Source organism: Grus americana, chromosome 1 (genome assembly GCF_028858705.1).
Source record: "Grus americana isolate bGruAme1 chromosome 1, bGruAme1.mat, whole genome shotgun sequence".
Lineage (NCBI taxonomy): Eukaryota > Metazoa > Chordata > Aves > Gruiformes > Gruidae > Grus > Grus americana.
In genome coordinates, this window is record NC_072852.1 from 192,177,959 (window position 1) to 192,201,816 (window position 23,858).

A 23,858-nucleotide genomic window follows, 5' to 3' on the forward strand; every position below is an offset into this window, starting at 1 on the left:
TCCACACTGGAGCAGTCCATTCCTGAAGGACTACACCCTGTGGAAAGGACCCACGCTGGAGCAGTTCATGAAGAACTGCAGCCAATGGGTAGGACCCACGCTGGAGAAGGTCATGAAGGACTGTATCCCATAGGTAGGGACTCCAGGCTGGAGCAAGGGAACAGTATGGGGAGGAAGGAGTGGCAGAGACAAAGTGTAATGAACTGACCATAACCTGCATTCCCGTCTCCCTGTGCCACTTGGAAGTGGGAGGAGGGAGACAAGTCTGGAGTGAAGTTGAGCCCGGGGAGAAGGGAGGGGTGGGGGAAGGTGTTTTTAGATTTGTTCTTATTTCTCATTATCCTACTCTGTTTAATTACCAATTAATTAAATTAATTTCACCAAGTTGTGTCTCTTTTGCCTGTGATGGTAATTGATAAGTGATCTTCCAGTCCTTAGCTCAACCTACAGGCTTTTCATTGTATTTTCTCCCCCTGTCCTGTTGATGGAGAGGGAGTGATAGAGTGGCTTGGTGGGCACCTCACGGCCAGCCAAGGTCAACCTACCCCATTAAGACAGGAAAGCATTGGAAGATTAGGGGTATACAGTATGTAAAGCTCCATAGCTAGTGAGTAAACCTTTATTTCTTGTAACTTAGCCACAAGAGCGGTGTCTCTTCAGTCTACCTGTTTGCCCTGTCAGGAGTCTTCCTACAACATCTTGGACTGTGAGTGATACAGCATTGAGACATTATTTGAGTGTTATCTGATATGGCTTAATCGCTACAGAACTAAATCTTCAGCAAAACGTTAAAATAAAACCTGAATCTAAAAGTGTCTCTTCTTTATAAAGAAACACAAACCTAGGCCCCACATACTCTGACCACTCTTTGTAAGTCTCTGAAGTCCAGGAAGGCAACCCTAATACCTGGATAAACTTAAATTGAGGCATTTCTATTTATTCCTTACAATGCATTCTCACTCATCTATTGTCATGAAACATTGTAAACTTTTTCATATATTATGTAGTAAATGCTGCATTAGAAAGAGGTAGCTGTCTGAAATCATATAAAACTTAGTTATTGTAGAAGGCATTAGTTTCAGACAGAAATAGCAAAAGGCAATGCCAGAGATTTCTCCAGCTTACAGCTGGACCAACTTCAAAAACTGATTTTTTGTCTAGCAATTCAGAATATTCTTTGCTGAAGAGTGAGGTTTTATAATTAGGCCTGTTCGTAGCATCTGCGAGACTGGATAGTTGCTGTCTACATCACAATAATGCTGGAGTTGCTTAAAAGATGAGGTTATGAAGTCAAGGGAAAGGACATTCAGTATTTATAACCCACATCATTACATAAATCGCATTGGTGTTAAAACTCTTATTTAAAATAAATATCAGTTACACCAATGACACTAATTCAGAAGGACCCCAAAACTGCAATTAAGAATCACTTCACAAATAACTGAAATACAGCACAGAGTTACACTTGGAAAACTATGTTATACTGTTCATAAGACATTTTGTAAAGAAGAACACACAGTTATACAATCACTGATTGAAATTTCTAATTAAAAACTTTAGCAGTATGTTTAACTCTTTAAGTAATATTGTGAATTTAAAACAGGATTATTTACATGACATAAAGTAAAGTTTAAAACATACATGGAGGACCAGTGCCCAACACTTTGGGCATGACACAAAGATCTGAGGTATATTAACAGAAAGGTGACCAGCAGGACAATGAAGGATGAAGGCTGGAATCAGTTTCAGGTTTTGAAGATGACATTTTGATGTTCCCTTAACAGATCTAGGGTGGGATTCAGTGGCCTTAAGAGAGACTTCCAGTGTCAGGGACAATCCAAAACTTCTGCACAGAGCTAGCAGCTATGTCACAGGACTTACAGGAAAAATGTGGAGCAGCAGCTGAAGTCCAGGAATGTACCCTGGACATTAAACTCATATGCTTAGGAAACTAAATCTTCCTCCAGCCTACATAATCAATTCAGTTTATAGAGTGATCCAGTTTATCTTGAAAGAGACACCTACAGGTGATCAGCTGAATAATCTTCTAGAACTGTTGGGCTGAATTCAGGCAACTGAATCCTAGCCTGTTCTCTGTATTGATCTCTCTTTACTGTATCAGCATCTAAGGTACCTTGCGTGAATGTGGAAACTTCTACTGAGACACAGAAGCTTAGGTGTCTATAGCCTGGACATGATTCACATCTGGGGTTCTTGAAGATACAAATACTTGAATGATACATGCAAGTATGTACAAGAATTTAAAACAGAAATAACATATCCTGTCTGGATCTCCATTAAGATTACAAATGTACAGAAATATAGGAACAGATGGGATGTCCCCAGGTATTGAGTCCACTTTTCCACAGCTGTAGAACAAGTCCTCAGTAAGAAATGTCCATTTCTTGCCCTTACACACACCAGAAGCCATGACGCACTTCCTGTTTCCCATACCAAATGTGATACTATTAATACAAAAGACCAGAAGCACCAAAAAATAGTCCTTGACATATCAAGAGCTTAGGCAATAATTAAAAGCACCATCCAGTTGAGAATATACAAACACATACGATCTGCAAAGTCAGAAACTGCTGTTATTTCCCAGGCAACAGTTTGTCCTGAACATAGTAATTTACATTTCTAGCAAGACAAAACAAAAAAGACCTCAGATTGTGCAGGGACCCAGGTTAGTGAAAGGAGCACTCCTTTTGAGGCCACAGGGCTTGGGCTGGCCAGTCTCTTCAGTTAGCCTACCTGGCTATGCACTCTTCCAGGAATGAAATGGACTCCATAGGAAAACGTCCTCAGAATCATGAGGAGTAGGTGTTAGTATTGATAAGACATTTATTTTAACACATAAACAGAAATTACAAACCAACTTTTCATTACCATACGGAACAAATTGGCTTTGTTCATGTAAGAAAGGGCCAAATACTCTTGATTTCGGTATCAGTTCAAAGTTCTGGATTTATTTATAATTTACAGCATACTGTATAACAATAGTAATACATGAAAGAAAGAAAGAAAAGAAAAAGCCAAAATGAAAAGGAAGCAAATTCCCATAGGATAGCTTTCTGGATTCTCTACACAAAAAGAAGATGCGGTGACTCTATCTGGAAAGCAACAAAAAGAAAATAGCTTTGAGTCAATGTTCTTCTTAACAGACACACTTGAGGCTCATAAAGTTGAAAAGCAGAGGCTGCCAATAGCTGGAAAGAAACATATATTCTCAAACAAAATTATGACCTGATATATAAGACAAAGTTACATCATAAGGATATTTGGCCTTCTCACGAGGTGATTTTTTCCATACTATGTCAGTTTAGCAATATTTAATCTGACTTCTTTTCAGAACTGCTTCTTCATAAAAATAATATTATTTATACTGAATAGCATTTTAAATTTACTTAAAACAGAGACATATTGAAAATTTGAAAATTTTGAGGCATGCAAAGAGAAGTATAATGTAATGGCATTCTTTCTGGGCTTGAGAAAAAAATGAAGGGCCCTGCTTTCAGCTATTTCATTGATCAGTTATTAATTTTACTACAGTTAAAATGAGTATGGAATAACTGAAACCAGGTTTCCCTTAAGTGCCTGAGTCTCACTGTAGATGAGTCCCAACTCCCATTTTAGGTGTGTTAATTGAAAGTGTACCCCAGCAAAACCACCATTTGGTATCTGTTCAATCTGGAGGGACAGATTGCCAAATACTGCGTAACCAAATTAGTTTCAGAAAGCTTCCAACATGCAGGAAGGTGCATGAGATTGCTAAGGCTATCAGCTACCTCATCTACACACAACAACTATGTAGCAGCAACACTTGATATTTGCTTTGGCATTTATTTTGGCCTAGGACAAAGATGCACTGAACAAGTAACTCTTCTTAAATTAGGTGTCCTGAAAGACAGTATCACGGGAAAAGTAAAAAGTGAGAACCAAAAGGTTTAAAGCAACTGAGGTTTCAGAATGGCAATTTAGTCGTACTGGGACACAGAGCAGGCCAGCCACGCCTGGCAAAAACCAAAAGAGATAATCCTGGACTGTCAATGTGCTACAGCAAAAGTTGAATAAAGGCTATGATAGCAAAAAACCACTTGGTCAGTGACTCTCTTACAAATCACCTCACTGATTTATTCACCCTCCCTGTCTACTGGAATGGCAAACTGTCTTCCAGAGGCAGTACTGTATCATGCAGCTGTTTCTCCTTTGTGGGAACTTGTAGTGAACAAGCTACACATACAGCATATCAAACTATACATTTAATCTGGTAGAATTCAAGCTATGAGAAATTTACAGGTCATTTTACAGTGTTCCTTACAAAGATGTTACAGAAAAGGGTCTCTGCCTTTTCTTGTCACAATATATCATCCTTCATGCTGACAGAGACAGTTAAGTTTGTTCTGCACCACCTTACAGTATTGTGAAGAATTTAGAAGAGTCCACATTGCTTTTCCTAACTTTAGTTCACTAAGACAAGTTGAAAACAGAAGGCTGACAAATCCCAGCACATAGTCAAAAGGACTTCCTTTGCTACAGAGTACTGGCAAATATGCAAACCCATCACATCGCATTCTCTCACAAATATCGGTATCAGAGCTGCTTGGAAACAAAATGACAACTTCCATTGTTTGAATTTAAGTTCTATAAGTGTGAGATTTCTAAAGGAATAATTACGCCAAATATCATGGAAATAATCTTAGTTCTTTTGGATAAATACACAACTGCATATGTGAAATTTTAAATTATTGACTTTTTCAAAAACTTAGGGAACGAGGGAGGTTTCACCCTATGAAAAATGTTAAAAACAAATACTAGCAGACCTGTCAAACCTCTTACACTCAGTTTAACACTCAATCTTCTGGCTCTGCCGTGGTCCCTTCAGTTTGTGTTTTTGCAGCTTCACTACTCCAGAGCCTCACATGTCAGATGTCAGATGTCACCCTGATCTGGGATTTGTTGACAACTGATCAGGCAAAATGGCTACTGGGCTGGTAGAATGTCAGCAAAGCCAGGAGCATGATCCCACTGCACGGCCCAGCAAAGCCAGGAGCATGATCCCACTCCATGGCCCTCTAGAGCAGCCAGTCTGCACTACCAGCCCTTCTCTGCAGTACCCCCAGCACACATACCATAGAGTGCCCCTACTCCAAATGCAGGCGTGCATCCCTCCTGCGATGCTACACACACAGCAAGGAGCTGGTGCTGCAGTCGCTTGCCCCAACTCGCAGGCACACATATATCATACATGCAGACATCAATCTGACAAATGAATCCTATGTGTCTGAAGTCTGGTCACTTGAGAGAGATGTTTTAGATATTTTAGACACTGATTTCATAGCAAACAATGCCAAAGGAATGAGTGTCACTACTAGTTCCAGGATGAATACAAATTTCTCGTCTGTTCAGGTTTCATTATCATGTCACAAGGTAGAGCTATCTTAGGCTTGTAGTCAACATAGCAGGAAAAAGAATAACTCCTTTCTTACACCAGAAGCAGTACCAAGCTCTCCTGTCTGCCTGCCTTGGCCTTGATATGTACTGATGCTCCCTCACAGTTATGTAGTCAGAGTAATTAACCATTTGTATAGATTTGCCATGAGCCTTATGGCTCCCTTTTACTTTAGCATGTATGAATTTTACAAAAAAAGACACTATTAAATAGCAGAATAAAATAATGTTCACAAAGTACTGATCATGTGGTATGATTTATTTATTCATAACAAGATGAAATAAGTTCTTATAACCATCAAGTAAAGAGCAAAAGTCCTTGGACTGGGTGTCAAGCTATGAAATGTTATGTCAAAGACCTTGCCCATCCTTTGAATTACAAACCATTACTATCATAACCCATTCCTTCAAAACACAGTTGAGAAGGTTACATGACTGGAATTAACCCTTGTTCTACAGACATCAGAAATGTCCCTTACACCTGTCCCTGATCTTTTTAAAGTAGACACTTAAATAACCACTGTATAAAATGCAATCACAAAGCCGGAAACAAAGCTTCAACAGCAATTAAATACTATTTTAGAGATAAATTGATTAAAAAAAATATTAATTTTTTTTGTCATTGCTAAATCAGGCTATATAGTTTTATAACAACCATGGATCTGCCAAATGGGCCTACTTCACCAGTACTAAATACAATGGATTATTTAATATTAACTGAATTATATATATAACATCCTTTAAATCTCTAAAATTTAGAAGCCTCTGACAAATTTTCTCTTCTGGCAACATCTGAAGAGATTTTTTCCTAGCTGATTTTTAACCATCTACCTTAGCAGTACAGCCCTGACCTCTAGTGGGTTGAGTGAAACAGTCGTTGCAAGCAGGATAATATGCTAATTTGGTTTCAAACACAATTTCATTTAAAGCTGGAAAATGCAGAAGTTCCAGCAAAGCCATACCATCAGCCAAGGACTAGCTATTTTATTAAACAAATAAAAAATAATTACAGGCCAACAGCAGTACAGTGTTCATCTTTTGCCAACATCTATCTGATTGATGAGGTGTTTATGATACTCAGCAGATGAATGGCCAGTCCCATTGGAAGCTCTGTATTAAGTAAACCCCATTATTAGTATCTTAGCTATCTGCATAGTTTGGTTGACTTATCTTTTTTTGTTCAGGAGATATCTACCATTGGATTCAGAAAAACAAATAAGTCAGGTTAGGGATAAGTACATTGCAATTTTTTTATAATCTAAGAATACTTGATTGTTGCGGAGACTTATGAACCTCTATTACATTCCGTGAAAACACTTCCATGATACACTTCAGATTGCAAAGATTAAGGATCTTGGGTTTCCTGTTATTTTTGTCCCACAGTGCAAATTAAATCCAGAACTCTGAAAAGATTGCTGCAAAGATTTTCCGATGAAATATGGGGAGGCTTCCATATGAAAACTGCAGAAAATATGCAAGGCACAACATTAAATTTAGCTGTCTTCATTCAGAAGGCCAAAGAAAGACGCAAAATGATGGGAATGAGGGCTGCCTCTTTCAGATTCCTGACACAGGGTAAATGGTGCATGGACAGTCTTAACAGGATAGCCATAGTTACTCAGCTATGCTTCTCCCTATACATCCTACAGTCTCCAGCACAGAAGTGCTAATGAAAGCACACATACAGTTGATTCTCTTAGACACATTATTTACCTACATTAATGTAAATAATGTTGTTCTGATTTACCATGAATTAAGCAAAAGGGAATAAGACTAAACTAGATAGACAGAACATAACAAAGGCTTTGTTATCGGAATAAAAAAATAATTAAAAAATTAAACAAAGATACCTCTTCCAGAGAGTCACAGAAGTGCCGCACTTTCACATCATCTGTACGTGTTCAAAATGCAAACATGCAGATATATTTTCCAGAATCCAAGTACTGGAAGAGAAGACCAACAAATCTGTTGCTGGAAAACTCAGTCAAAGCAGCTCATCCAAAAAATTAGTTATGTAGAAATGGTACATTTCTTTGCTTATTTATTACAGAAGCAGCTCAATAAAAGATGCAGGTTTTAATCTTTGAAGGAGAAGAAAACATCCTTTTTATTGTTATTATAGATTAATTAAGTCAATATCCACATTACCTTGTTCATAATATATGTACATATGTATATTTTGCCAAATGAAGAACAATTTGACAAAAAGTTCTAGGGAGTCCTGAGGCTATCCTAAATTTTGTTATGTTCAGATTCTTGCATTCAGACATCATTGCCTTAATTAGAGGGCCCCATTTTATTGTTTCAGTATGGTTAACCGTGGCAACCTCACTGTTTAGTAAAGCCAAGTTGACTGCTATAATCTGTCATGTTGTACCAACTGGTACTGAACAAATTCTCTCCCCTGAAATACTCAGAGTGTAAGAGATGGTTTAAAGATAATCTTCCCTTTATATGCTAGCATGCTACAGTCCATTACATAAATTGGGCATCATGGACTCATACTGACATTTTTTTCCTGTATCTGTATTGCCCTAAGTTCTCCTCAAAGTGCCCTCAGTGCCAAACTCCTCCAACCACAGGTTCCCTGGATTTTGGAAAGAGAATGACAGCTATCCCAACTCCAAACACAAGCAAGGGATTGACCTAGCATTGTGCCAGAATCCTGTGATAATTATTAAAAGCATGCTTTGGCATTCTCGTAATGATTTCTATGTAAGCACAGGGCAGGAAAAAGACCAGCCAGAGTGGCCTTTCTATATAAAAGTATAACCTGGACTGCATAGCCTCCTCTGGCCCTAGCTAACCCTGACTGCCTGCCTTCAGATCATCAGGGAGCTGATCAACTCTGACCATTGTCCATCTCCCCAGTTCTCACTTCCTTCTCCCTCCCTTTCTCAAGGAAACAGAAAAACTGCATCCAAAAATCACTCCTAGCAACCTCAGCCTCTGGTTTACTCGCTGTGGCCCATGACACTTCAGATTTACCATTGGTCTGCTATTAAATCTTCTTGCTTTATTTGCTGTCCTGAGGAGGATGTCAGCTCCTAAATTCAGTCTCAAATCTCCACATTTCTGTGTACAGAAATCCCAGCAAATCTTTATCCACTTCATCTCCTATTGACCAGTTTGTTCTGTGCCCAGTAGGAGCTGTCAAATTCAAGCAAGGAGGAAGCAATGAAGAAGGGATGGTAATTAAACATTCTGAGCCAGGCTGCCCATCCTGCTCCTCTTTTGTGTCTGTGAGATGCTGGTAGGAGTGAGACAGTCTTTTATGTAGGACTGGGAAGTAAAGTGTTAGAGGTGCAAATAAGTTCAGGGTAAAGCAAGATGGAGATGTTGAAGAAGTTGAAAAGGCCTGTGGAATAGAGGTTGTCTTCAGGTGTCCCATACATCTGCGGTGTGAATGCCCTGTTCATCTTCCTAAGGCTTCATAATGTCCTGCAATGTAGACAAGATAGTCCAGCTTTAGGTAGCATCATTAATACAACTGCTATCAGAAGAGAAAATTCAAAATAACACATGTGGCTGGAACTAAGTAGCTTCAACTGTTATATTTTTCTGATAGAAATCATAAATGATTTGCAATGATAAACCAATTTCTTTAGCCATCAAACCAGAAACCCAGCAAAGATGTCTAAATCACTGAGTGCAAGTCAGAACATTCTGAAAATAAAGGCTGTTTATAAGGTATCTCTGGCTGAGCATCCCAAAACTGAGGCACAAGAGCTCTTGCAGAAAGACTCAGTTTGAGATGGACACCTAGTTCTAGGTGTTTACCATGCTCCCATGGTTAGAGCTAATCACTACAGCCAAGTCCAAAAGAGTTACTCTGTTGACCCGCCACAGGCTGACTAAACACAGAGGCGTAGTACCATTTTAGACTCCGTTAGGTAACTTCTCCAGCTGAAGAATACAGATTTCCCTCAAGTTCTGTGTCATATTTGCCAGTCCTGAAAAATTCTCTAAGATACCCTATGGGCATCACAAAAGGAACTAGATACTTATCTTCAAGCAACTGAAGCTTACCCAAGATACCTGCTTTAGAGTGGCCTGAATTGATTTCTAGGCTTTACTGAGCATAACGAAGACCTGTACTCCTAGCTCACTTACAGTTACTTTATGTGTCTTAATTATGTACTGAATCCTACTCCAAGTCACTTAAAAACGCTTACTCCACAGTATTTCATATTTTCTTGACCTCTACTGCCTGAAAATAAATGAAGGGGCTTCTCCGTAACTTTGTGTGCTTTCACAAAGGAAAACAAATTGAACATAAATTGAAGAAAGTTGTTCATCTCTATTTGCCAACTGTAAAATTCTGTTTAAACAGTCAAATTAGAAATATTTGTCAACAAAAGAATGGATGGTTGTACTTAACAAGGTGTATCTGACCTTAAAAATAAATAGAAGCTGCAAGTCTTCAGCATGTCTGCAAATCATTTAAGTCCTAAATATGGATGTACATACCCAGGGTGGGAAATGTTAGCCACAGGGATTTATAGCTGCCCACACAGAAAGTCAATGACCTAACTGAATTAGAATTCAGGAGTTCATGGCTCTTTGCCCTAAGTTTCATTCACATGCCCACAGTCTGTCTGACTTGAACAAAGAGGTTTCCTCTCATAGCATGCTGTCATTTCTTTTTTCATCTGTACTCAAATGAGAGGGACCATACTTGAATTACTGTCTCAGCCTGAGCATATAAATCTGACTCAGATTCATATGCCTGCATGCCATTTAATTTTGAAACAGCACAGGAAAACAAAAAATAGCTTTGCAATTTTGTATTGGGACAAATGTATCACTATGTCTACAGAACTCCAGTACTCTGTTCCCATGAATGCATCAAACACACTCATCACGCAAATCTGTTTATAGACAGATGTTATGAATAAAGGTTTGTTATTGTTAAAGAATAATTCAATTTAGAGAGATTAACAATGAGACTGACTTCTCACCTACACAGACATTTTTAAAGCTGAAAAACCCACAGTGTCATCACAACACTTGGATCTGAAAATTCTTGCACTGTTCTTTCTGGCTTGTATTTTTACTGTTCGACACAATCAGCAAAGTGAAACATATATATAGTAAAAGTTGGTTCCTGTCTAAATAATTTTTAAAAAAATCTAATAATAGATATCACAGATTCAGAGTCAGTCTTTGATTGATCTTATTATAGATAACTGAGCTCACCGTTATTTGTAACCTATGTGGTTTATAAACCAGGGCATCAAGAGGCATAGCAGGTTTCACAGCAGCTGCTGTTATGTAAAACCATTGGCTCATCGGATAATTCAAGACCTGAAGAGTCCAGCCTCCTGTTCATAGCAAGATCAGCTGTGCAGGCAGACCAGGTTGCTCAGGATTTTGTCCCGTTGGGAACAGGTAGGTAAGAAAGGCAAGAAACTGAGAAAGCTTTGCTTCTTTTCCCAAGAAGGTACCTGAGGTTACATGTGCAGGAAAGTACCTTTCGGAGTGCATGGATTAATTTTCCTTCAGTCTCAGAAGGGAACAAAAGAGGCATTGCAAATACTTCTATTGTAGTTCATCCTCCAATAGAGCCTCACAGCAGCACGGCTATTCCCTGTTCCTCTGTGGGGCTATGAGTGTAGGATCAGTTGATTTCAAAGCTTAATTCAGTGAAGAAACAATGCTGAGAGAATTCAGAAGCATTGTCAAGTATTCTTCTGTCAATATTACAGAACAAAAACAACTTTGCAGACCCAAGGCAGAAGAGCCACACCACACTACAAATGAAATGGATGAGGAAGGGATGGATCTTAAGGCAAAGTTTGTCTAAATATAAGAACTCAAATGCAGTTATCAACAAACCTGGATTATCCTTCTAGATTCAGCTAAAGTCAAGTGCAGATCCATCTAAGTGATGGATTTCCACTGCAGAGCCCTTTATGTAGTAAAGCAGACTGGCCAGTAGAAGCATGGGGTATACAGAGCCTAATCTGTTCATCTCATCTGTTACACCAGATAAGGTTCTTGACTCAAACAGAAGAAAATCATGTTTCTTACTGAGGTCTAAAAGGGGGATGCTGCTATCAGGAAAAACAGTTTGGGAGACTGAGTTATGGACGGACAACACCACTTGTTAAGTTGGATGATAGAATTCAGGTTGCTGTGATGAGTACAGCCTACAAGCAACTGACAAGATTGTAGAAGTTGCATTTGCTAGGACTCATCTGCAGAGGACTTCAGAGAACTCAAGGCCAGATTTAGAGACTGACATAACATGGACTTTTAAGAATAAATAAGAATCAAAAGTAAGGAATAAATAGCCTATTTCCATAGGGAACCAGTAAGGGTCCACAGGAACCTGTGATAGACCTGTGCTGTTCAACACATTCAGAAACCATCTGGGTAAGTGGATAAACAACAAGGTGGCAAAATTCTGTAATACCAAATTCTTCAGAGTAGTAAAGATCAACTCACGTCTGAAAGTGACTAAGCAGTAAAATGGTAGGTGAAATTCAACATAAATATAAACATAACCAGTTGTCCTGGTTTCAGCAGGGACGGAGTTAATTTTCTTCCTAGCAGCTGGCATAGTGCTGTGTTTTGGATTTAGGATGAGAATAATGTTGATAACTCACTGATGTTTTGGTTGTTGCCAAGCAGTCAAGGACTTTTCAGCTTCTCATACTGGCCTGCCAACAAGTAGGCGGGGGGCACCCAAGAAGCTGGGAGGGGACACAGCCAGGACAGCTGACCCAAACTGGTCAAAGGGGTATTCCATACCATATGATGTTATTCTCAGTATATAACTGGGGGTCAGCCAGGAGTTGGGGCAGCTCAGAAAAGAGCTGAGCATCAGCTTCAAGTGGTGAGAAATTGTGCTGTTCATCACTAGTTTTGTATATTCTTTTTTTTTTATTTGTTATTATTGTTGCTGGTGTTATCTTCCTTTTCTGTCCTATTAAACTGTCTTTATCTCAACCCACAGCGTGGGGTTTTTTTGTTCTTTTTTTTTTCCCTTTTCAGTTCATAGATGGACTACCAGCCATGAGAACTGATTTTCCACTTTTTTCACTGGAAAAGTCAGTAAGTTCCCAGATCAGTTCCATACTTCCAGCTTTGTTGGAACACCTGAGTTCAAAATCTTCAGGCTTTTCCACATGGATGTAGAGAGCACAGAGAGAACACAAAGACAACTGGATTAAGCTAACTGAAATCAAGAAAATACAACTTGCCATAGGAAAGTCTAAGATTTCCAAAAGTATGAGTAATTGGGGAGGGCAGGCTTCATCATGAAACCCACTGGGGTCATTCAAGTGGGAAAAAAATATACAGGAGTTCTATTTGAAATTATCTCAGCCTGATGCTCAGAATTCCTCAGAATGGAAGACAGTGGTGAGGATGTTCACCTAGCACAATGAATGGCTAAATGACCACAAAAGCATGTCCAGCACTCCAAAGTTAATCACTGAACTCAGAAAAATAAAAAAATCTCGAAATTTAAAGCCTCCTATACTGAGCTTGTATAACAAAAGCCAGAAATGTGTTGCAGGATTTGTATCTCCATCACCATTTTTTCCTATCCCAAAACCATCATCAGTAATCATACAATCTTTCCAGGAGGATAAGAAGATGGATAGAATCTCCCAAGGGATTCTTGCTACATATTTTTAATAGAATTATGAAGAAATTAATAGTTTTTATTTACACAGATGCTCTAAATCTAGCTTTAACGACCTTAGATGCATTATTGCCATACGTGTGATTTTTATCTAGTTAGCTCCAGTGACAAATTATCTGCAGTGAAAAGACTAATTTTCAGTAAAAGACATATTACTAATATATGTCAAGTCAAGCAGAAGAAGGTAGAATGACCATAATAGACTTAGAACAGACAACAGCAAGCATTTAAAACACCATAATTACAATACTTTATATCATTGTGTAAAAGTTGGCCATATGTTCATCATTTATTCCATCTGCATACAATAAGGAATACATATTAATTTGTTTCTGGTAAGGGGACAAGGAGGGCATATGAGACAATATGTTTAGAGAATATGAAAAACCATCTGTGATTCTAAGACATCTAGTTCCTCTTTTGAGAAGAAAGCCCATTTCCAAATTCAACACTAAGATGCCTTTGTAAACAAAGGTTCACACTGAAGTAACAGCAATATGCTGTTTCTCACCCACCACAGTGTTATTAGGCAAGCCAAAACCGACTCACAAATAGGTAGATTGTGGCCAGATTCTCCACCCTGGACATAACCTGACTTGGAGGCAGCTCTGGAGGAAGGTTGTAGGCCCTCCAGAAGGCTGAGCCTAGGTTACTGCCTAGGTCTGAGAAGACATTTCTGCCTTGGATATAAGGTATTTTGGGGAATCTTCAGGCATGAAGACTATGCATTATGCCAGTCTTGAGAGGTTAGATCTCCTCATTCCAGCCTGAACTGAAACTGGGAAAAAAGGTAGTCAAAACGCAAGCCCTGGTGGTACAGGCTAAGAATATAGCTCAAGTGTCAATGTTTCATTTTCTATAGCCAGTGAATAGTCAAGAGTAAAAAAAGTGTCTTTTCACATAATCTTTTTACAACAATAGACAGGAAAACGTGACATTGGCTATATTAACTAAGCCTTTGGACAGGAGGTCTTATGAAATGTGCTCTCCTGCAGGTACTCGGGTCACCATTTCTCTGCATTTCTCTGAATCGCTGTGGGAATTTATAGCATTTGGCACACTGGCGCAGAGCTGCTTTCAAAGGTAGCACCACAGGAGTCAACTGAAGGCCTGCTCAGATAGGCACCGAGCAGTGACAGATGTGCAGTCACCAAAGGGTTGACACTGTGGTCACCAAGCTAGATTGTGGCAACAAGAACACGTTAGCGTGTAGGTCCCTCAAAGGGGGTGATAACGTTGCTGGGCAGAAAGAGGCTGCCTGCTTATCCCAAGTGAAATGTAAAAGAGTTCAGAAACACAAGAACTTTCTGCAGATTGCCACTCTGGTGGTGAGCCAATGCTCCACAACATTGCTCTAGGCATCTGATTAAGCTGAGATGAAATGAGATGTTCAACTCTGACTAATCATATTTAAATACAGCAAGTTACAGACTTAAGCAAAAATTAAAAAAATATAATTAATCCTTTCAAAACAAAGCTTAGTTCATAATTTAGCACTCTCACATTCCCAGCGTTCTTCAGTTCACAGAAAAAAGTGACCAAAAATGGCTTTCATAATGCCAATTATGTTTTGATAACTTTTACAGTTACTGGGTAATGTGAGGCAGATGGCATACAGCACAGAACTCTAGAAAAATGTAGGTTGAAAGGTAGGCCAACTGCCTGCTCAAAGGTGGACTAGCTTCAAAGTTGGAGCAAATGCAGCTGTAGAACTGCTGTACTATACATCTGTTAGGTGCCTGGAGGAATCCAGGAAGAACTGCCACCTGCTCCTGGACCAGGATGAGATCCTGGTAGTCTCTTCTCTGGTGTTTGGGAACATGGTCTCCTAACAAACCATTAAAGTAGCTTTCCACATGCTGAAATTAGGTGTGCATCTTGTTTATCCCCACATCTGAAGAATATTGATCCCATCAGAGGTTTTTATTGTATGTACTGAGAACCTCTGAGAGAATCATGGCATCATCAGCAATTATAATTTTCAACATTTTGGCTATGCCCTGAGTATCAGACTAAGGGCTAGAAAGAATCCAGTGCTGAAACCAAAACAGTGTCAGCACCAACGAGATCGAGAACCTGGGTGGTCCTACAGGAAGCACTCCAGCATCACTCCCTGGAGCTCCCCATGTCTAAATTTTCTCGAGTTTTCAAGTGACCCCTTGTCAGGACATGTCAGCGCTGCAAGGTTAACAAAGGCACTGAAGGGTAGTGCTAGGTGTGATCTTTCATATAGGACTGGCAGCTGAATCACGAGATAGCATGCTTGCTCAGTGCTATGAACAAATAAATTGTGACTCAGACAGAAGTGCTAGAAAGGCCTGGGAACAGCAGGTAACATGTTGGGTAAGGGCTGTGCCCAAGGGCAGTATGTGCAACGTATAGTGTAGATATGCCTGGGAGAGCTTGGAAATACTTAGATTCAGAGTACGGATACTGGCATCCCAACCAGGAGCACTCCTGCCAGGGTGCTCATCAAAGTGACATAACATGGCACTGTAGGCATCTCATGTGAACCCGGCAGTAGTTTATTTTAGCCACATCCTTTGACTCTCCTGTCCATGATGAATTTAAGACATTTTTCCCCCAATTCTTATGATTTTAGGAATACAAATCCTACTTTAAACTGTTTTCCTAACATGATGATATTTCAGTCCCTTATCACACAGATATTTTATCAAGTAATCCTGGTATTGTTAATCAGTAACAAATTATTATTTAACCTTGCTTGCAGGTAGATTTGATCATTGTTAGACAAGTATCTGCCAAAACCAATACAGGCATTATTTAACCTCTCTGGAGGGAGAGGTCACAGTAAATTTATTCTCAAGCTGCCTCCAATCCCTTTGTTGTTGACTATGTAATTAAAAGAAATTTCCAATATGTACATGAAGATAGCAAATCTGCTGTGGAGTTCCGCTTTAATCTATTTGTGGTGGGTTGACCCTGGCTGGGGGCCAGGTGCCCACCAGAGCCGCTCTCTCACTTCCCCCTCCTTAACTAGACAGGGGAGAAAAAGTATAATGAAAGGCTCGTGGGTCGAGATAAGGACAGGGAGAGATCACTCACCAATTATCGTCACGAGCAAAACAGACTGAATGTAGAGAGGAGATTCATCTAATTTATTACCAAGCAAAACAGAGTAGAGGAATGAGAAAATACAATCAAATCTTAAAACACCTCCCCCCACCCCTCCCATCTTCCTGGGCTCAACTTCACTCCCGGCTTCAACCTCTGCCTCCCCTCAGCGGCACAGGGAGACGGGGAATGGGGGTTACGGTCAGTTCATCACACGGTGTTTCTGCCGCTTCTTCATCCTCAGGGGGAGGACTCCTCTCATCGTTCCCCTGCTCCAACATGGAGTCCCTCTCACGGGAGACAGTCCTTCATGAACTTCTCCAATGTGAGTCTCTCCCACGGGCTACAGACCTCCAGGACCAGACTGCTCCAGCGTGGGTCCCCCATGGGGTCACAAGTCCTGCCAGCAAACCTGCTCCAGCCTGGGCTCCTCTCTCCACGGGGCCACAGGTCCTGCCAGGACCCTGCTCCAGCCTGGGCTTCCCACAGGGTCACAGCCTCCTTCGGGTGCCTCCACCTGCTCCGGCGTGGGTTCCTCCGCGGGCTGCAGGTGGAATCTCTACACCCCCTCATCCTTCCTCCATGGGCTGCAGGGGGACAGCCTGCTTCACCACGGTCGTCTTCACCACAGGCTGCAGGGGGATCTCTGCTCCGGTGCCTGGAGCACCTCTTCCCCCTCCTTCTTCACTGACCTTGGTGTCTGCAGTTTCTTACATCTTCTCACTCCTCTCTCTGGCTGCAAATGCTCTCTCTAACTGTATGTTATCACAGAGGCGCTGATTGGCTTGGCCTTGGCCAGCGGCGGGTCCATCTTGGAGCCAGGTGGCATTGGCTCTATCAGACACAGGGGAAGCTTCTAGCAGCTTCTCACAGAAGCCACCCCTGTACCCCTCCCGCTACCAAAACCTTGCCATGCAAACCCAACACACTATTTCATCTGATTTGACAGAAAATTGAACATTCCAGAAAAACAAACTCCCCAAAACAAGCACTCACTCCTTCACTTTACAAACAACAGTCTTTTAATGCAATTTTAAAATTCACTTTTATCACTTCAAATGGTTGTTTGCATAATGATCCGATGAATCACCTAGCAGCTCTAGCAAGTTACCCAGAAGCAGCTGCTAAAACGCTCACAATATCCTATTACAGAGAAAACAGGCTTAAATGTTCCCGGTAAAATTCTTTAGAACAATTCCTGTATGCCTGAAATGGGAATTATGAGAATACAGAGCATTAGGATTGAGTAAAATTTACATTCAGGCATTGAGCTTATCCTAAGCAAAGCTTCACCAGCCATGTGTCCACCATACCTTTCCCAAGCAATCCTTCTCTATCCTTGAACTGCTGTCACACCACCCACCACCCAACCATTCCTCTGTGTCCTCAGAGAAACCAATTTCTACAATGCGCTGCTGCCCGGGAGTCACACACCAAAAATCTTCAAATATCTCTTAGAGACACAGGGAAGCCTCTTTAGAACTTCACAACGGCATTAAACCTTTGGCCTGCAGCGGTATCCTAACACTTTACCATCCCTAACCCCTACGAACTCCTTAGCCTTGGATCCCGTTGATCCCGTTCCTCCCGTCCCGCCCCTCAGCGCCCAACGGCTACTCCCGGCGCGAGCAGGGCCCGCGGGCCGCCTACGAAGGCTCAGCAGCCCCGCCCTCACGTCTCTGTGGCGACACCACCAGTCGCTTCCCGCCCTCAACCTGATCCACCTCGTCGCCATAGCGACGGCCCCGCCCCTTCCGGGAGCGACTCGGAAGGGGCGGGGCGGAAGTGGCCGGGGGCGCGGCGGTGGGCTGAGGCGGGGGCGGATGAGCGGGCGGCGGGGGCTGCTGTGCGGGGGGCAGGGCACCGCGGGAGGCCGGCAGGTAACGGCGCTCGGCGTCATGGGTCTTCCCCGCCCGCACCGGGGAGGGGGCGGTTGGTCGGGTGGCGGCGGCGGCCCCCCTGTGCTTTGGCGGGCCGGTCTGGGCCGGGCCGGGCGGGCCGCGGGAGATGGGGGCCTGGCCTGCACCCTTCGGCCCGGCCGCAGCGCGGCCTTGCGGCTTGGGCCGGCCCGGCCCGGCCCTTTCTGGCTGGCCGCTGCGGTCGGTGGCTCCCTCCGGTCGCTCTCCGCCCTCGCAGGTAGGCCCGTGTCCGCGGAGGCGGTGACAGCCCCGGCGGGCGCAGAGGTGCAGTTGGCCCGGCCGTCCGCCTGGCGGTGCTCGGCGGGGCCTGGGCGGATCGGGCTCCCCGTCCCTCGCGGGGCTTCCACCTGCGCCTCGCTCGCAGTAGTACTGGGTGTTCTCGGTCTCCCTCTCCTAGGACCTGGTTTCAGCGTGAGCCGGGGCGGGGGCGGAGAAGCTTCTCGGAAAGCAGCTGGGCTACAGGATGGCACGGATGGGCGCCCCCCTGGGCCATACTGTGCAGGCTCCTGTTTGCCCAGGCTCCTGTTTGCCCATCTTCTTGCCATCTACCAGAAGCCAGCAGGTTTCAGCCTTGTGGGGAGCTCCGGGTCATTCTGTGTGTTGGGTTTTTGTGTTCTTTTTTGCTTTTTTTCTGTTGAAATTGGTTTCAGGCTGAAACCGCTGAGTAAGGTTTAGGGAGGCGTGAGGTAGCAGACATATGTCATCTGAAATCTAGGAAGGTGTCTGCGAAAACCAAGGCTGATGTGGAATGTAGCTGCAACAGAAGTATTTCTACAAATTAAAATTATGTGTGGTGGTATTTCTGAAGTGAATGTTTCAAGTATAGTGCAGCACCATAATGTTCAAACATGAAAGTAAAATTAACTTGGGTTTCCACATCTCTTCATTGGGAATGATATAAAGAAAAGGATTTAAAGATTGGGGTTTTTTCAGGTAGTGTTATCTTCATACAACTGTCTAGCTGAATTTAAAAATGAAATGGCATAGGGACACAGCATCCGAGGGCAAGGACATCTAAGGAAGGTGCTAGTGCTGTGTAGTTTAGTCAGTTCATAACTGACAGCCTACTGTGAGTCAGTATTAAACTAACATTTCAAAATAGTGCTAGAAGGCAGCGCTGGTGGAGATGTTGTCTGTAGACTAATACCTTCATAAAAGCAAAACAAAAAACCTAACAGGATATGCTAAATATTCTGGCTACTTGTCATTAAATGTTCTAGCCTTCTGTGCATCTGTGGATGTGATATTTGGTGTGTCTATGTAAACTGCTAAAATAGAGAGGAGTACCTGGCTATACAATTTCAATTATAGGCTTATTGTTGCTTTGATATTTAATATAACTAATGTAAAATGATTGTGCAAAGTAGCACTAGTCACTAGAATAGGAACCTCTACACTCACACTGAAGGGAACTTGTATTTCTATGTTCGGAGGAAAGGATACAATGCAAATGAGATTTAAGTACAATTAACCATTGAAAATGTTGTATTTAAATAAAATGGTTATTTAGTTTCTTAGTGATATTTTTTCCTCTTGATTATTTTCAGTACTCCAAGTGAATCATAAAATATGATTCTTTGACTGCTGCACCAAACTTCTTAAGTACTTCTTTTGCCATTTGGTCACCTGGCTTCAACTACAATGGTAAGTTATGATTCAGATAATATATTTTCAGATCCTTTTGCTCTAGTCTGCTAGCTGTCTGGCTGATAAGAATACCATTAATGTTTCTCATTTTCTAAAAAATAAAAATAAAAAAATATATTTCTTTTTTTCAGGGGCGTCTTCCTTCATGGCTTAGGAGTACTTCTAAACACTTAGTCACTGTCCAGTGCATCAGAGGAGAGTTAGTGGTGTGTTTTCAGACATGACTGGTATTAGGCAGTTCAGTACATATAAATCCTGCCTCCACATAGTATTTTTCTATTCACAGGTGATAATACTGCCATGGATTTTTACCTAACGTCAAGTGAATTGAATGTCTGAAATCATGCTGTTATACACTAGACTTACATAGAAAGCATGAGTATTTGAAATTTTCATATAAATGCCTAGACACTTGAAAATTTAAATGTTCTGCAGTGGCAGGTTCTAATGACTAATAGCACGTTGTTAAGTGGGGTTGTTTTTTTTCCAAGAACAGGTAAGAAATTTTGTGTTGGAGACACTGCAGGTGAATCATAACAGGCCTGAGTTTTTCTGCTATATATTTCTTTATTGTTACTGTAGTATGGTTTTCTCCCCTGAATTCTATTCTAATGTATGAAAAAAACTGGTACTGCTATGAAGGCTCATACTCCTTCTCATCCTGGAGACACAAGTAAAGGTATTTGCTTTCACAAACAGCTAATAAGGATGGGTTAAACACAGGAAACAATGCGAATATATATATGTGGGAAGAAGTACCTATTACAAATGTTTCTAAGCTTTACTGAAGAGTGGAGGATTCTCCAAAACACTTCTCTATGGTTTGGGTTTTTTTAATAGTGTAGCCTATTTAAAAGGTTCTGACTGTGGGGATTATGTGTAAGTTGTTTTTTAAGTAACGGGGTTTTTACTGCTATTAGAGCTTGTCACCAATACATTCTTAAGGACTTTATCCACCTGCCACTGAAGTGCATGCATCGCTGCTCATGACTTACCTGGAGTTGAATCAAGCCCTTAGCGTTCTCCTACGAGACTTTGGTTCTTAGTATTGTCCTGTCTCTCTCTCTCTCTCTCCTCTCTGCCCCGAATCAGTTTCATTGTCTGGTTCATTTAGCAGCTGCACATTATTCCCGTACAAAGTAGGTGTCAGAGCTAAAGTAAGTACCAGAGAAGGAGAGTTAGGGGCCAAGGGAGACTTTATCTTTTTTTTTTATACTGGTGTTTGTTTATTCTGCTCTTGAAATACTTGTCAAATTTTAGCCCAAGACCTCATTATTCTTATCTATGAAGCTCTTTGCTGCTCTTGAAATACATTTATATCAACTGCAGGTATACTGAAGTGAAAGACATTCCAAAGGAATGAAAGACATTAAAGTAAATGCTATTAAGTATACTATGCTATGGGATATAGAGTGTTAGCTTTTGCAGATTTTGGTGTCTTGTCCTAGGGTTGGGCATACTTCTTAGCCTGCTTTGGAGGAAATCTGGAGTGGAGGCTCTATTTGTTTCTTAGCCACCTAACAGTATGTCATAAGAAACTGTTCTCAAATTGTATTGTGTGCAGAAGTAACATTCTGAGCACAAGATCTCCATTTCTGTTTTGTAGAAAAATAACTGTACTAATACTTAGGCACCAGTATATAAAAGTTAAATGTTTTATTCCTGGACAACCGTTCAGGCATACTTCAGCCTAGTCTTTCTGTTGAATTAGTAGCCAGCTTAAGAAAGCAGAACAGATTTTATACTTGTCATCTCTAATTGTTTTGGTTAATATTTGTTACTACATTTATTAGGTGTAATTTCTATTCCTACATTTAATTCTAATTGCCTTTCTTTGTTCTAAGACTTCATAATTTAGCCAAAACCTTGCAAGCATAGACACTTCATAGCGGGATTAATTACTGTTGAGTAATGTTACATGAGGTTTCAGCTGCTAAGTTTAGTATGTGCCGAAGTTTGTGTGGTTTAGTATGTTTGAGCCTATCTTCTAACTATAAATTCATATCAGTAGTAATAGAGTTTTTGTGGTGTTTTTTATGTATGAGGATATTTAAACAGTTAATGTAATTTCTAAAAAACCCTTTGTAATTCTTGCAGCAACAAGCTTTAGAACTGGCATTGGATCGTGCAGAGGTAAGGATTAGCTAAATTATTTGTACATAATATATTGGTCTCACAGTTAAAAAAGAGCTATTATATTTTTATATTTCTGCTGAAAAGCAGTGGAGGAGCACGTTATATAAATATATATGTGTGTATATAAATAATCACCTATACACCTAACGCTGGTTTTGCAAAATTCTCACTGAAATTGCTATATCATGTATTTGTCTCTTACCTGTTGTACTGAGAACATCATCAGGTTGCAATGATGATGGACTGTGCAGGATTTCAGTTTTCCCCTTTTAAACCAGCAAATCTGTGTGGTGTGAAATAAGCAGAGCTGTACAGTGGGGGATTCAGAGACAGCTGGCAGAAATATATGGCAAAATCCTGTTTGTGTTTTTAAGGGTAGCCCAGTTAGAACAAAAAGGTAAGTGCCTTCACATTCATGTTCTTTCATGCTGACGTCACATATAATTACCTTGAACCCTATTATGGGAAATACATGTTTCTGTGGGAGAACCTCTCTTCACTGAAATTCTGAACTAAGCTGTTAATCAAAATACTTAAACAACAGAGATTTGAAAAAACCTTGTTAGAATATAAGCTACATTTAATATAGGATGATATCTATCTTCTTTTTTAATTCAGATATTTAATGTGCATGAATTGTATTTATAATACACAGCTCTATAGAGAGAACTGGTGTAAGTGCACGAGACAAGGGGAAAATTAAAGTTCCTGAAGTTGGTTTTATTGAGGAGTAATTGATTTGTAGATGTTATCGAGCCAGTACTCATGAATTTGATTGTATCTTAGCGTGTTAACTTTAGTATGTTACCATGTTAACTTCAGTACCGTTAACTAAGTACAGTAGTGTTACTACTATAGTTGTGTTATTTACTACTGTAATTAAAAACATGACTGTAAAATCAAGGCTTTGCATGCAACTCATGCCACAGCCAGAAATGCTGTGTTTCACAGCTAAATTGAGCTGTATCCTTGTTAATGACTGTAATGTACACAAGATTGTGTTTAGTACACTTTTGAAACAGTCATGTACCATAACCCTTAATTTCTTTCTGTATACATAGAACACTATCTGGTAATGATCTAAAGTTACATGGTAGTGAGAATTAAATTTCTTTGTAATATATGTTATTTTTGTTTACCTTTCTAGTATATCATTGAAAGTGCCCGTCAGAGACCTCCCAAAAGAAAATATTTATCCAGTGGAAGGTAATAAGAGTTTCAGTATTTACCTTTTAAATAGCATTTCTTTGATTTAATTTTGGTTACATTTTAAGCTTTTTTTAATTTCAGAAAATCTGTATTTCAAAAGCTCTATGATTTATATATAGAAGAATGTGAAAAAGAGCCTGAGATAAAGGTAAGAGGAAATTGCTAAGAAGCTTTTCATTGCTGTCTAAACAGGCACCTGCAGAAAATACTTTTTTTCAATTTCACTTAATTCCTTTGTTAAAAAAAGAGAATAAACTATGGTTAATGTAGTAGTTACCTAAGGCTAAGACTACATGAGAAACAATTATTATGACATTTGTGGACTAAACTGTGTAATTTAATAGCATCATCCTAGTCAGTTTGAAATAAAAACAAGGTGATGGGAGGGCCAATGACTACCTGGTAACCCTAAGTCAAAGTAGAATGCTGGCAGACGATTGTAATGATTGTGCTCTTGAGATGCTTTTCTATATATGAAAAGAGAGAATTTCAAAAGAATGGTCTGGTGAATGGAGAGGTGTATCTAACAAGTTTATTAGATATTAAGTGCTACTAAAATAACTGAGTGATGTAATATTAATAGTAAGGCATAGACTGGCTTGAGTGACCCATTCATTCTGACCTAATCCTGTATCACTGAAGTCACTTGTGGTCAAGGTCACAGCCAGTGTCAACACCACGTGTATTGTTGTCAGTATCACTGGTTTAGAATCAATTGCTTAGCATGACTGCCGCAGGAAAAAATGCAGAGTTTTTTACTCTATGCT

General features: G+C 40.6%; 1 protein-coding gene across 10 annotated transcripts in view; it reads left to right on the forward strand.

Moving 5' to 3' along the window:
* The first annotated feature begins 17,992 nt into the window (after positions 1–17,992).
* The window catches only part of SUPT20H (SPT20 homolog, SAGA complex component), a 35,815-nt gene continuing 29,949 nt past the window's right edge, over positions 17,993–23,858 (forward strand). For 3 of the 10 annotated variants that reach the window (XM_054813615.1, XM_054813621.1, XM_054813622.1), the window contains exons 1-5: positions 17,995–18,060; positions 19,647–19,743; positions 21,844–21,879; positions 23,030–23,088; positions 23,173–23,239. In XM_054813615.1, the coding sequence (XP_054669590.1) occupies positions 19,741–19,743; positions 21,844–21,879; positions 23,030–23,088; positions 23,173–23,239 (165 nt within the window). In that variant the 5' untranslated portion in view covers positions 17,995–18,060; positions 19,647–19,740. Of the gene's footprint in view, positions 18,061–18,084; positions 18,317–19,646; positions 19,744–21,843; positions 21,880–23,029; positions 23,089–23,172; positions 23,240–23,858 lie in introns of those variants that run through there. The other 7 variants (XR_008575504.1, XM_054813619.1, XM_054813620.1 and 4 more) reach the window with 4 other exon arrangements.